At 32.3% G+C, this 15,574-nt stretch overlaps 1 protein-coding gene across 1 annotated transcript; it reads left to right on the top strand.

Annotated features, from left to right (window-relative positions):
- Positions 1–304: 304 nt before the first annotated feature.
- Positions 305–8,311, top strand: LOC132702057 (cuticle protein-like). The gene is made up of 3 exons (XM_060670468.1): positions 305–366; positions 2,734–2,856; positions 7,271–8,311. The coding sequence occupies exons 1-3, from the start codon at positions 352–354 to the stop codon at positions 8,162–8,164; spliced, it is 1,032 nt and encodes a 343-aa protein (XP_060526451.1). The 5' UTR covers positions 305–351; the 3' UTR covers positions 8,165–8,311.
- The last annotated feature ends 7,263 nt before the right edge of the window (positions 8,312–15,574 follow it).

The raw sequence follows: 15,574 nt of genomic DNA, 5'->3' as shown, positions 1-15,574 counted from the left end.
TTCGGCAAAGATCGTCGCCGAAAACTCAAAACCGCAAAACGCTTCGACCGCCGCAGCAGGAAACCGAGGATACCGGATCCAATTGCCAAACTCCAAATCGACCGCTCTCCTACACCAACCGTTCCGGATTACTTAGTCACACGGGAACAAAAACAACGAATTTGTTTGAAAAGTGTTTTTCACGCCGTATCCGGTTGTCTTCGAACTTTGGAGACCTTGCGATCTAAAGACAGAGAGAAGTTCTTGGTCCGCCAAATCTATATATATAAGCCGCCCAGCTTTTCATTTCAGTGCGTTTCACAATTTTACACAATACCGTTGAAAATTTTTGCGTTGTATTGCACCGACGTTATGTCTCTATATCTGGTTAGTATGTCGGTAGATTAAGAAATCTTTTGCGAGTGCCTAAAAAATTGTCTTTGGGTTCGGTTCGGGCGATTCCTCGACATTTGGTGACCTTGAGCTTGAGGGTGAAGTGCGCTAGTGAATAATAAGGATTATCGGCTAATTTTTATTTCTGTGTTTCATTTACATGCGTTTGCTATTGTCTGCTTTACAAACTCATAATAAGTTACGGCTATGTCTAATGCAAACATTTTTTCCAAAAAAAAATCCAACGAAATAAACTAAAGACAGCAATAACAGCAAACAACAAAACAAAACATTTTACATTATTAAAGTTTAATAGTGCAGTGACAAAAATTATTTGGTGTAAAAAAAATGTTTGGTTTGGTCAAGTGCACCAATGGATAATGAGGATTATCGGTTGTTGTTCTCGTTATTTATTTTTTATTGTAAAAAATCCAATAGAACAAACAATATGCAATGAAAAAAAAATAGATTTAAAAGAATTTAGAGTTATTTTTAAAATATATTTGTTTGGTAACGACCAAACATTTATCTGAAATTTTGGGGGGTGAAGGTTTCCTCTTTTATTCATCTATTAATATATTATACTGTAGTATACAATTATATACATTTTTTCTTAAGAAAATACAAAAACGAACAGAAGATAATAATAGCAGCAAACAATAAAACAAAACATTTTACATTATTAATATTTAAAAGTGAACTGAGAAAGAATATTTGGTCTAAAAAATATGGAGTTATTTTTAAAAAATATTTGTTTTATTACAGCAAACAACAGAACAAACATTTTTCATTATTATGTTTAATACTGCACCAAAAAATATTTTCTGTTGTTTTTTTTTCTTTATTGCAATTATCTATTACAATTTTTCTCAAAAAATTCCAACAAAAACTAAAGATCAGAACAAAACATTTTATGCTCTTAAAAAAAATATTTAGTGTAAAAAAAAATTATTTAAAATTTTGGAATACAGGGAGAGTGAAGTGCGCCAATTAATAAGGAAGATTATCTGCTGTTATTTCTTTAATTTATTTTTTTGCGTATTATGCTGTAGTATAAAATTGTCCAGTTTGCACACCCGGCATCATCTGATACATACATTTTTGGCAAAAAAATCAATAAAACAAATTAAAAATAATAATAAAAGCAGCAATCAAGGCAACAAAAACAAAAATTTGGAATTATTTTTAAAAAATATAATTGCCAACTAACCATTTTTTTGGAATTTTGGAAAAAACTAAAAATAAATATTTATTCAAATAAATACTTTCCGCCTTTTTAATGCATGGTCAGACAATAAATGTTTATTTCATTCAAATAAATATGTTTGCTGAAATCTTAAAAGTACTCGTTAAGTTAATCACACACTTGTGTTTAAAGAATTGTTTGTTCCAGAAGAATAGATCATTTGTTTGAATCAATAAAATAATGCATTAATATTAACTAAATAAATAATAATACTTTAGTTTGTATACTATACTATATTTAACTTGTTTTTAGATTTTTTTTATTTCTACCTAGGATACCACTATTTAATATAAAGAAATGAGTTGGTTGTGTATGAATTTAAATTGTACCTTGGGATATGGTAAATGCAATTTAAGATAAGTGAATGCTTAATAAGTTTGTCAACTAACCAAAACTATGACAATGATATAAGCAAGAATTAGTTTATTGAACCAAATTTTGTTCAAAAGAAAAAAAAAGTTCCAAATGCATACAGTCCCTTTTAAAGCTTCGAAGGTTATTACAATGTTCAGTACTTTCAGGTAATTTACAATATTACTTAACTATCTTATGGAGGAGATTTTTATGACTAAAACTACTACTATGCTACTATGTTACTTTTAAAGTGCGTATTTACTTAAATGTATACAAACTACAAGCTTGCAATTGGATAATAAATTTTGAACGTTTTGTATTGCCCTGTGGTTGGTTTTAGTGAATGTTTTTTCTTCTTCTGGGAGACCTTCGCGTCATACGAAGAGAATTTCATTTTTTACGAATTAACGAATCATGACAATTTTTTATTGTTTATGGTCAATTATGTCGAAATATCTTTCATGATTGAACTTGGATTTTGCTGTTTGTCGTTTTTGGCAATCCAATAAATTCGATAGTATCGAATATACAGTGCATATTTTCCATCATCCATTGCACTTTTTCGCAGATGTTTTAAACACTAAGCGGGCTCTTCCTCAATGTTTTTCACCCGAATTCCTTTCATTTACAATGTGTCATGGGTAAAACGTTATGGGAATTATATTCAATTCTAATTCCTCAGGAAATACTTCAAACTGCCCACACTAATTACTCTGTGGCTGAGGATTATTATGACAGTATATTCTAACTTGCAATTACAGGTTTTTAGCTTAGCACTTATGGTGCTAGGTTGCCACGCCTCCGCACCGCTAGTGCCAACTGCTTCCGTAGGGTCATTGTATAACAGCTATCACGGAGACTACGCGGGGAAATACCACAATTACGTAAGTGAATTGTAACATCTATCCAAAGTTTCATATTTCATTATTATTATTATTATTATATAGCATTTATTGATATAAAAGGAGAAAAAAATACAAACACAATGTTATAATAAAAATGAAATGCTATAAACATTTTTTTCATTCCATGACAATAACCTCGTGTCTAGATAAACATCATACATACAAAATACTTCCCCGAGATGCTACTAGCTATGGCATAACCTTAAACGGTACCAAATTCCAAACATCAAGAAATTCTTGCAATTTGGGTATAACCAAAAATAAAAAACACTGAAAAATGAAAATAAAATGTATTGATAGTTACGAATTTTGACCCTAGTAAATAAATAATAACGTTTTGATATTATTATTACTAAATTTGACCTAGTTGAGGTACAATAAATATAGATATAAAAACTAGAAAAGAATCGCAAACAAATAATTGATAAATGGACCGAAACAAATCAAAAATGTTGATTTTAAAATTATTAGTTGTTCTTCAAAAGTACTATGGATTGCAGCTCTGCTTATTTCAGTTTTAATAAATGTATTTAATCTAATTTTAAACAATAGAAATATTCTAGGGAATAGGTATCTTAGGTTTGACGGTGCCCTGGTTTATTCTGGTTCTAGTTACAACACCTTATAACAGCAACTTTGGTTTAAAGGATTCGGAGTGCTATTTTTAGAAAATCGATTTGCCTTGACTTGACTATCAATACTCCAAGATACTATTACAAGATTTGATATCAAAGCTTCTCGACTTAACTTGAAATTTAAGTGTATAGTTCAATGGCAATTTATTACTATAACAACTAAAAGGAATACAAACAGTTTTAGAGAAGTTTATGTTTGTTGTTGTTAAAGCTGGAAAATTACCTATACTTTGTCTTGTAAATGGTTCCAAGTACCAGGCTCGTAATAAAAATCTGCAGCGCCTGCAAATGCCGCAACGCCTGCCCCACCTTAAAAAGTCAACTTAAAGAATAATTAAAAGATCGCTCAGAACACCATTTTTTTCAACAGATTGTTTTTTATGATAATTATAGCTTTTTAGTAGTTATAAATCTGCTCTCGAATAACCAATATTCTTTCTATTTTTGTTCGGGAAGGGATGAGAAATGACCCAGATGAATCGGACACTTTTGTCTAATTACTCGTATATTTTAGATATTGCCTGCTCGTTTCATAAAAAAAAACATTTTTTTAAATTTTCTGTCCAGTGTATCGCGTTTAAGATGAAGGCACCCCAATATTCTAGTTTACTAAATAAATACACATTTATGCAGCAACTGAATTTTCGATAGTTTGCTTCCCGTTAGAAAAAGTCCCTACAATCTGATCAATTTAATAATGCCATTCATTTAATTTAAATTCTATAATAAAATAAATAACACTGACGCAATAAAATAATTAATTTATTTTAAGAAAACAATAATTTTTTGTACTTAACTGATTAAATTTTAGAAAGTGATTACAACAATAGTTTTCATAATACAAATGACAATATCTGCTAATATCGCTACCCAAAAATAAAAAATCGAGTGGTGTAATATCAGGGGATCTCGGAGACCATAGTTCAAAACGTACAGGAGGTCCTTAGTTTATCCATTGACGAACAATTTTTGACCAGGCATGATTTTATCGAAATATTGGTCTTTACAATTTACTACCCATCTCTGGTCCAGTATCCACAATTTTGATATGATACAATCCCCCCTAATTTTCTTCAGGCAATGCCCCACATTTAAAAAAATTCCTTGGGCCCTAATCGTTTATTTCCGTCACCTTCTATTAATATTTGTAAGAGCTTTGGTTTATCCTTCGTAAATCATCTTCGTAAGATCCCGAAAAAATAATAACTATATTATTTTTATTATTATTTTATATTCTAGACCGATTAATCAGCAATCTTAGAGGATAAAAAGGGTGTTATTAGCAAAAGGGACTAGTTTAGAATATTCAAAGTAGGCAAAAATATCATTAACGCAAATCAAAAATAGCAGGCTTCCCAAAATGGATCCCTGTGGTACCACACTTGACTTATAATTGTGTTTGTCGTCAGCCAAAATCACACGCTCATTCGGATTAGTTAAATAGTTAAAATTTTACCGTCAATTTTTTAACTCGAAGGATTTATTGAACAAAGCAGTAACTTCCTCAGCTACAGCTACCAGTATTAGTTTTAGGAATGTAGAAAAAAATCCATCGCATCCCGCAGAGTTCTTACATTTTAGAGCTTTAGCTGTAGTGATTATCTCGTCCTTCCTACTAGGATTTATAAAAAAAAGTCTAACGTTCGAAGTGCTGCTTTTATTTAAAAAATGCATCGACTTATCGAAATTCATCCTGTTATCGGTCTGAACCACATTTAAAAAATAATTATTAAATGTATTGGGCAAGTCAGTGACATCATTGGGTAGCCATTTATAAAAATAAATAATAACTAAAAGTTCAGATTTTCACGAAATTATATGGACAATTGTTTCGACAACACCGTGTCTTTATCAACTGCAATTTGATTTGATAAAGACACGGTCATGTCATAATATATAATTTCGTGAAAATCTGAACTGCTAGTTCTTATTTATTTTGACAAATGGATTTTCATCAAGTAAAAGCCACCTCAGTTCAATTTTAACCATTTATACCTTTTAGGATTCGTAGTCTTGAATTATCACTAAACAAAATTTCTCTTTCGATAGATATGATTTTACCGTGAAAGACAACCTTTTTCAAAATTGAGCAACATATTTTTGTATAGTATTTCAGAAAGACGTCGTGACTACGTTTGCATAACGCCAGAAGATCCTTTAGTGACCCAACATTGGTTTTAGGAATATTTGAATAATCTTGGAAGGATGGACTAGCGGCTAATCTAAAAACATAAATTACAATGTTTTTCCAGATAAAAATCTTTTATATAGATAGGTAATAGGCTTGTCTTCATCTTAAATGGGTCACACTAAAATGTAAATGAAACATTGGTATTATTTATTTACTATATAATTCTTTTTTTTTTTGTTTTATGCTGAGTTATTTATTTCATTTCCTTCTTTAGCAGTATATTGCAATAACAATGTAAATTATGATATTGCTAATTCCTATTGGATTTTCAAGACTACTTGTATTATCTGATACGAGATAGGGATGGCAGGAGAGGCGGTGTTGCCCAATACATAAAAAACACATATAAATTTAAGAGACAAATCTAAACAACCGGACTTTCCGGACTACTGAAGTTCATTTAATTAAACTTAAATTGGGAGTTACCACTTTATTTATTTGTACTTTTTAACATCCGTCTAAGTCCAACGTAAACAATTTTATATTTTCCCAAAATTTATCTTTTTCGTCTTCGTCTAAAGGATATCTTTAACTCAATTTAAACTAATGTTTGTGGACTTGCTAACAATACCCTAAAAATGATAAGCTATTGTAGGCTTCTTGTTGAAAAACATAAAGTCCATTTAATAAATACATGTATAGAACGGCAACATTTCCATTAATTTTTCAAAGAAACTTCCACAGACTACTGTAATACTATTTAGAAAACTTCTGTATTGCTCCTGCATTCGGTTGTTTCAGTTAAGTTCAGTTTCGGTGAAGCTCTGAAGAAGAAACAGAATGATTGGCGAAGCGTCAGCAAGTTGGACTATCAACGACCGATTAATCCAGAAGTTTTGTAAATAGTAATATCTCCCTTATTTATGGAATATGGCTTTAGGAAAACCTTTAGCCAAAGAATTGGCTGATTCGCGGGTCACTAGTATTTTACTTCTGTCTAAAATTTTCACATTTTGTACAAACAGATTATCGAATATACTAGTTTTAAAAATCTAATACCGGAAGTGCAATGTGGCTTTAAAAAAAGATATAATACCACTATTGCATTGCCAACTATTCTGATTGATATAATAAAGAGTTATTATGTGCAAAATCAAAGGATATTTCTTCAAAACATTTTCCCTTCAAGCGTTGATATTTTGTTTGGGGTCTCTCAGGGATCAATTTTGGGTTCTCTGTTTCTCATTATCTATACATCTGACATTTGAAAATCTGTAAAATATTGTAAAATTCAGGCGTATGCGTGGACATGTTTGATCAGGCATGACCTTGAAATAATTAAACAAAATTTTGAAATTTTAAACATAATTAAATTTAAATACAAATTAAAAGAATTTCTATTGAGAAAGCAATAATAGTAGCAATTAATTTTTAGGCAAATGCTGCTATTGTTGTTTGGGGGACTGGCTGAGTGTTTTCCCGCATACTTTCTGATATACTGATTGCAAAATATTTTTAAAATTTCTTTATTTATTTAAAAACGCCGTGATTTCTTCGAACCAAATAAAGTTCTTGCCCAACTTTAGGGTAAAATTCAAATCTCCTAATTTAATCCCACAACCATCAGGAACCAAGCTCCTACGCGTACGAGTACGGCGTATCCGATCCCCACACCGGCGACCACAAGTCCCAATGGGAAACCAAAGACAAAGCTGGCGTAGTACGAGGCAGCTACAGCCTCCTGGAACCCGACGGTTCTACCAGGATAGTCGACTACATAGCGGACGAGCATGGTTTCAGGGCGGTCGTCAAAAAGGTGGACGTCCACGGACACCCGGAGAATATCGAGAAGCACGGAGAACCAGACCAACCTCAACCAGTCCTGGTGGATGGCTCCCCAGCTTTCAAAAGCTACGACGGCGGAGTGGACGCTTACAAAGGGCTCCAGCCAGTGTTGGGCGACGTCTACACGAAACCTTTGGAGTACGTCCACGCTCCGAGGGCAGACAATCTGTACATCAACGTGCCCGACGACGAAGAACACTCCGCCTACCCCAAGAACATCATCATCCCGAAAGCGGAAGGCCTCAACTTGGGCGCAGCGCAAGGATACATTTCGCATCGACCCCACCAGCAGTATTACACCCCCCAGATTAACTACCAGGCGCCGGAAGAATACCACGTGGCTCAGGAGCCCAAGCTCACTCACGTTGCTGTGCCCGAGTACCGCGTTCCTCAATATCAGCACTACACGCCCCAGGATTACGCGCTTCCCCATGTATACCAGGTGCCGGAGATATCTCAGACCGCCCACGAGGAGTATTTTGGTATCCCCGGACCCGTCGATACTTACAATTACGAACAAAACTCGAGGTTCCCGCAGTACGAGCACCAAAACGTGGTCGATGAGCCTCCGAGGTATTACCAACACGATCAGGCGGTATTTCCGGGATACCACCAAGACGCGCACGCCCAATATGATTTGAATGCCAATTATTTAAACCAGGGACCTCATTACTAAGAGTAAAATAACTGCTGAGATGCCAAATGTTCCACTGGAGAGCTGGGAATCGTGCTGTGTACATACGTCGAGCAATGTTAATTTATTTTCTTAATATTAGCGAACGAAACGAGAGCCATGCAACGTAATATAAAATAAAGACCTTAAAGACTGAAAGTTGTTTTCGTTGCCTAGCCGTCGGGAACATAAAATTGAATGTCAGTTAAAGATTGTTTTAGAAAAACCTAGTCAACCAACGTTTGATCACTTTCGTTTTATTAGTAGGTACTCTCTCTACACTTTTCAGGATTCTAGAGAATATATTGGTTATAGTTGTTCAAGCAGAGGTAACAGATGATATTTCTAACCAACCTCAAGGCTTTTGGCTGTTAACAAGGGAGTACTCCAGGGTACTATTTAGGGTCCAAGTTTTGCAACATCATTACAGTTTTGTGCCGATGACATTCCACTGTACTTTTCCTTATTTTTTTTTTTTTGAGAAATGCGTTAACGAAGCAAGCAATAGTTTCTGAGTCGAATAGGTTATTCTGACACGGAAAACAACATAAAATTATGTTCAAAGAACTCTGTTTTACCTTTTTGTAGCTGTTACAAAGAAGTTTAGAACTCACTGAGAGTAGTCTCTTTAGGTTACGTCAATATTATTTCGAAATCTTCCAAATTCCTCCTGCAGATATTGCTGATAGATCAAACTTGCTCGCTCGCATTCTACTCTGTACCTGCTTATATAATGTTGGGTGGGAGGGGGGGGGAGCTAAAGGAGGAGCATGAACCTTGTCTAGAATGACTAATTCCCATATTGATCGCGGTTAAGGTGGATTCTCGGATTTCTCCTCAGTAGAAGAATTGATTACATGCAAGAATTTTAGTTTCATCGAATTATATTTGATTTCCAGTTTATTTATCGTAATCTTAACGCTCTTTCATGTTCTTTTAGCCTGGTTGATATTTTGTGTCCTGGCTCTTTAAAATGGATGCTATATCTCAAATGGAATTTTATCTTTGACGGATCGAAGATGCTGAAAGAGTTTTGGACAAGTTAGAAATCCAGTTTTAACGTAATATTTCTTAAGAAGTTTTCATATGTGGTGAGTAGTTTTGAATAGAAGGATTAATCCAGGATATTTGTCAATAGTAATTGCAAGTCATTTACTTTACTTTACGTTACTGACTTTATAATAAAAATATTAACAAACAATAAAATCAAATTAAAAATTATCTGCTGGTGAAATTATGAGAATAATAAACAGATATTACTATTAGAAAATAATAAAAGGATGTTTTATAGGTAGAGATAAAAGTCAACATAGAAGAAAGTTAAAGGTTGTATAAAATAATCAAAATTTAATTTATGGAAGCCGTCACTGCCATTACCAGCATATTAAAAGGCTTCTTTATAACAGCGTACTCATGCTGTGCCTAGTTAATATAGATAAGTATCGTATTATAAAAGTTCAAAACTCCTCTCTTATACTGGTATAGTTAGATTTACAACTCATAGTTCATCTTATCAGGTTTAGGTCAGGCTGAATTTATTGGCTATATGTGTCATAACATAAACAAATAAGATTATCAACTTATCATAGAAGGCAAAAACTATTGACCAGGAAGAAGGCGTAACTCCTGGTTTAAGAATCTACCAGAATGGAAAAATATGACCTCCATACCATCATCTAGCCAATAACCAAGAGATTTCATTTATTTTCAGGTATAAACTTAGATACTTGAATTAATATATGGGTTGTATCAGATCCTTAGTTACCGTTATAGTAGGATGATAAATTTAAATTTAACATAGATTCGAGTATCTCATTCTGTTAATCTCCATAGCTTTCAACAAATTCAGTTTTTTGCTTTTTGTCGCATTATGTGACATATCCAAATTATCGTCAAACTTGTACCCTGTTGAATTTAAATTAAATGCATACCAACTCTTATTTTTATATGCTCTTTTATTTTTATTTTTTTAAATTTATTTATAATTTTGACATGATCCACATTTTAACTTCAAGACTACATATTTCTCAGTTTTTTGAGTTACTTTTATTACTTTTATATTTATTTTTATATTTATATACATCTTTCAAAACTTTCTTGCTAGGTTCTCCTATGTATTTTATTATTTTATAAATTTTGGGTTCGGAGTTTAATATGAGGATACAGTTCAGAGTTATTTGAGGGGTCGTAACCATTGATGAAAACTATTTGTTTTATAATATTTCATTGTTTTTCAAAATTTTCATTAAAAAGTGGTATATTAAGTAGTGTGGATAAAATAATAAAAAATAAAATTTTGTTTGGGTAAGGAAGATTTGAGTTATTGTGTATTACTATGTCCGTGTGTGAGGATCTAAAGTAAATGGAATGGAAAAAAAAATTAATTACAGTTCAGTCCAGGAAGTTTAAAGAGTTTGCTGTCTCTATGGTACATTTTTACATTTATATATATAGAGTAAATATGATTCAAAAATGACTATAATTATCTTTTCGTTCCAATAAAACAAACCAGAACATCATCCACGTATCTATACCACCAAAGAAAACTTTTATTCAGATGATGTTCATGTATAATATTTACTAAATTATCCATGAACATTTCTGCAAGAAGTGAACTAAGTGGGTTTCCCATAATTAATCCTTCTTTGGCAATATAAAATTGCCCATTAAATTTGAAACAATTCTGGTCTAAACAAACTCTTAATCTAATAAATCTTGTTTTATGATAGTCTCTGAGCGAGAATATTATATGTTACATATTGATACGTTGATAGGTGGAATACTAGGAAATAGAATTTGGACGTCGGAAAAAACTAGAAGTTCCTCAGGAGGACTAGCTCAAACGAATGTTGGATAACATATCTATATATGAGGTTCTAAAATTTTTAGTAATCTAATAAATGAAATAAATTAATAAATAATTATTAGTTGGTATTTATATTTGTCATTAAAAAGTGATAACTGTAATTACAGTCGTGATATAACTCAGTGGGATCATATTGCGTAGGTTTGTATACATCTGGTTTAAGAAACTGTTTGATTTTTGTAATATATTCTAGATAATCGATAGCTATGACTATCTTTCCTTTATCTGATTTTATTGATGAGAGATGAGATTGATTAGTTGATTTTATTGCCGACATTTGTGAGAGATCTTGCAATTTACTGTTAGTTGTAACTTGAGATTGTATTGTGGATTTTCATCAAATAAAATCACCTTAGTTCAATTCCTATATACTTCCGTGTATTTAATTGCTTAATACTTCCTATCCACGGGTTAAATGTTCCCTTTGGTTAATTAAACGAGAAATTTTGGGCTGTAATAATATCTGGCTGTGCTAGATGTCTAATTTTCTTTCTTTCTTTCCTTCCCTTTCTTAAATTTTTTCAAGGTTATTTTTATTTGCCCCGAACTCATTCTCGCCACCTCGAAAGCCCACCACACTCCGGCAAATTTTCAAATAAAGCAAAGCAAGAGAAACTCTCTTGGCTTCTCAAATAAATGAGATCCATGCAACGGACGCCGTTAATTTATTTACATGGCGAGAATGGCAAAAATGAAGCACGAAAAACAATGTAAACCTTAAACACTGAAAATCGTTTTGTTTATTGAATCCATTGGCTCTGGTCGGTAGCGGCAAGTCGTGAAGCGAAAGTTGCGGGAAAAATATGGGCTATTGTTGGGCGAATTGCCAAATTAAAATCGATACGTTTATTTTTCAACGTAAATTGAAAGTGTCGGACAATAACAATCTTTTATGAACGTGTGCTTAGTCGGTACAAACGCGAGATCTGCAAGTGGCACGGGAAACGGCATTGACCTTGTTAATCGGAAACCGTAATGTTACCGAATTTGTTCGCTTTGGTTTCTTTAGACATTCGTAAATATTGTTCGCATAATGTCTAGGCGCATTAAGAATTTCTTAAAAATTGTATTTATAATGTCATTTTAGAATACTTATCTTTGAGAATAATGAACAGGAATTAATCCTATAAAATAATAAAAGAAGATTCTACAACTATATAAATGTATAAAATATGGGTATATAAAAGAACACAATTGACGGAGAAAGAGAGACAGAAGGTCCATATGTTACAAAGAAACTCTTTATTCATATCTAAATTGGTATATTGCTCTATAGTTATGTGCAGGCGCATATCATCGAAACTCCTATTTCTCTCTGCCCTTCATCATACGGAGTTCCTCTCTCTAATAGCCTTCTAGCAGTATTAATTTTTTGATTGTTGGTTATGCTGGTGGCAAATGCTTCTATTACATTTAAATGATGAACTGCGAAAAGAAAAGGAAAATTAACACTATTTAATGACATAAAACAGACAGGGTGCTCAGGTTTGTTTTTGAGTTATTAATCAAAAACGGTCGACTAAAAATTTTTGTACTCACTCAGAAGCTATTTTTATCTCTTTGATAACACAACTGAACATCGAGCACTCCGTATCACTTAATATTTTCAAAAAATAATCCAATAATACAAGGGTGAGAAATGTGTCTCTTTAAAGATCCTCAAGAGAAACTATTCTCAGCCATGAATATTGTCAGATTTAACAACTAACTATGCTGCGTCGATTGTTGAATCGAACTGACGTTTCGCCAATCATCCTGTTGACTTCTTCAGAGCTTAACTAAAACTTTTAAGTTTCTTTGAAAAATTTTTGTGCCCATAATAACAACACCCAAAAGCTATTTTTATCTCTTTGATAACACAAGTGACTGTGGAGTACTCCGTGTCACTTAATATTTTCAAACATAATCCAATAATACCAGGGAGAGAGAGAGACCCAAGAGAAACTATTCTTAATCATGAATATTGTCCTACATGTTGCCTGGAAAACGTTCTTCGTAATGTTCGTATCATATTCCGGTAGCATATTTAAAAATTGTTAATTAATTTAAGTATAGTACTAAAAAAGTGAAAATTAAAGGTAGGTCTGCTATCTACAAGAGTAAACAGATTAAACAGACGATATTGGAGGTGATTTATGATTTTTCACATTTAGATAACACAGAAAATAATTGTGTTTTACTAAATGTGATTTTCCGGTTTGTTCTAATTCCATGTGTTTTGGTGTAGAGAAATAAAAATAAAATTATATAATTTCTCATATTTTATCAATTTATAAACATTTTATTTTACATAATCATAATTAATTATATGTCAGTTTTGACAGCGACATTATTTTAAGTATCTAGGTCGAAATATAATCTCCCCTATTTGCTGTTTTCAAAATTTAAGAAACGATATCCATATAAATTTAGATGATCTGGTAATTCAGAACGGTAATATCGACCTCTGCGTATGTTTAGCTCTTTAATAGATCTTTCAATGCTGAACTTAAATAAATTGATTTTGGTTTGTTCCAGCTAAAAGTTTTGAAAGTAATTGAAACACACAAATTTCTATTTTCAAATTCAAAAACATCATATATTTTCGGAGTCAGAATGGAAAATTTCTGCCCAGAGGGACTTAAACATACCACAGGGTGATCGTATCTTTGGCGATTGGCATACATCACCGTTCTGAATCCTTGATTCGGCTTCCTCGGTCAACATTTAAATGGAAAACATCTTTTTAAATGCCAAATAGCGGGAGATTCCATTTCCATAATTCGCCACCTTTCTTAACAAAATGTTTCAATGGAAGATTTACGTTTTTCTCAACTTTATGAAATTGATGGGAAGAAAAAAAAATAATAAAAATTTTAGTTTTTTGTATAAAGCTTTTTTTAAGAGACGCCATGTATATCATATGACACAAAAAAGAAGAAAGACCTTTTTTCTCGTATTACATAGGGGTTGTCCTACTTATTTTGAAAGGCCTTTACACGTTGAAAATTCAATTTTATTTCATTGCAAAAAATGCCGTCCATCAAAAAGAACAGATATATAGAAAACACCTTCTGAGAAAGAAAATCTTTAAATGGAAAACGTCGGAGAGTTCCAGTCGATGGAAATGAACAGTTATATATTCTGCTTTTCTTTGAAAGTATGAACAATATTTATTTATTTAAAAAAATTATGGTTTCGTACTAATTTAGAGCAAATAGTGGATAATCCGCTGAAACCGCCAGAAATTATTTTGGAAAGTTAAAAAAAAATCATCTAACCCTTAAGAAATACAAATACCGCCCCTATAAATTTTTACGCGTGCAGGAATTGTCAGGCGAACATAAGATCAGAAGATTGTGGTTTTGCGAAGATATAATTATGGGACGATTTCAAGAAGATCCTCGTATTTTTAAAAAGGTTTGGTGGTCTGTTGAGGAAACCTTTACAACTACAGGAATATTTAATAAGCACAACACACATGTTTGGTATGGTAGTGCATTGCAACCAGGACCAGGCCCAGTTATGTGGCGAACGAACTTTTTATGGGCACATCTTAAAAAAAAAGTCTACACAGAGAGAAGTCGAAACTTGAATAACTTGACTCAAAACGATTTACGATCAATACACTCTCTAAACGCTGAGTTTTTATCAAAATGTCATTATTAAAATTCCTGCTAATTATCTGAAGTAGTATTTAAAGTAATGGAGGACACATTGAACAGTTATAAAATTAATTTTGTTTGTTTGGTATGTTGTTTACTGGTTACGATTTTTTAGATTTGTCGTTTCATAAATTCTATCCATGAATTTGTTTTCTATTTTGCTTCTTAACGGCACAAGTTCTCCAAATAGTTTTGGTTAGTTAGTCGGTTGAGATTTGTTATTATCATTTTTATAAAATAAACGTATAGTTTCAAAGTTTTGATTTTGACCATAATAATTTCACGCCATTTTTTTCAATTATTCTTGCGATGCGATATGAAGACCTATATATATAGTGAACTATATAGAACATTGAAGCAATTTTTTTTGAAAACTTTTCAAGAAAGGTTGAACCAACCCTATATTTTTGAAAACAGAAAAAAAAAAGATCATTCTTTTGTGGAATAATATACAGGATGCCCCATTTACTTAAATACAACTTGATGCGAATATATTTATTGTTTTTGTTTGCATTAATTTGGAAAAACTCAGAGAAAACTATACAAAATTTTTTTCGATTACTTCAAATAAGTTAAGTTAAGTTAAGTAAGAAATTCTCAGATTTTTATATTTAAAGTTTAGTTTAAATTTTAGTACTGATTTTGCTGGAACGCTCTAATTTCACCGCACGGTGAAGCCGCGGATTTTGTCCAGAGGTCGCGAACATTTATCGCATGATCAATATCGGTTGAACTAATCACGTATTTGTCAGAAAAAACACCGTTCTACAAATCTCCACGAATCGACCTTCGACGGTATGACTTTCGATTTTTAAGCGATATTTGCTACGCTCTGGGAGACAATGTGTAGTTAAAGGAGAACAAGAAAGAAAGTACACTTAACACAAAGCACAATAACAATTA

The sequence above is a fragment of the Cylas formicarius genome, unplaced genomic scaffold (genome assembly GCF_029955315.1).
Source record: "Cylas formicarius isolate icCylForm1 unplaced genomic scaffold, icCylForm1.1 PGA_scaffold_5__7_contigs__length_24384050, whole genome shotgun sequence".
In the NCBI taxonomy this organism is placed as follows: Eukaryota; Metazoa; Arthropoda; class Insecta; order Coleoptera; family Brentidae; genus Cylas; species Cylas formicarius.
This window is presented reverse-complemented; position numbering and strand designations above follow the sequence as displayed.

Coding starts and splice junctions, on each gene's coding strand:
- LOC132702057 (XM_060670468.1), top strand. Junction 2,857..7,270: donor CGGGGAAATACCACAATTAC/GTAAGTGAATTG, acceptor CACAACCATCAG/GAACCAAGCTCCTACGCGTA.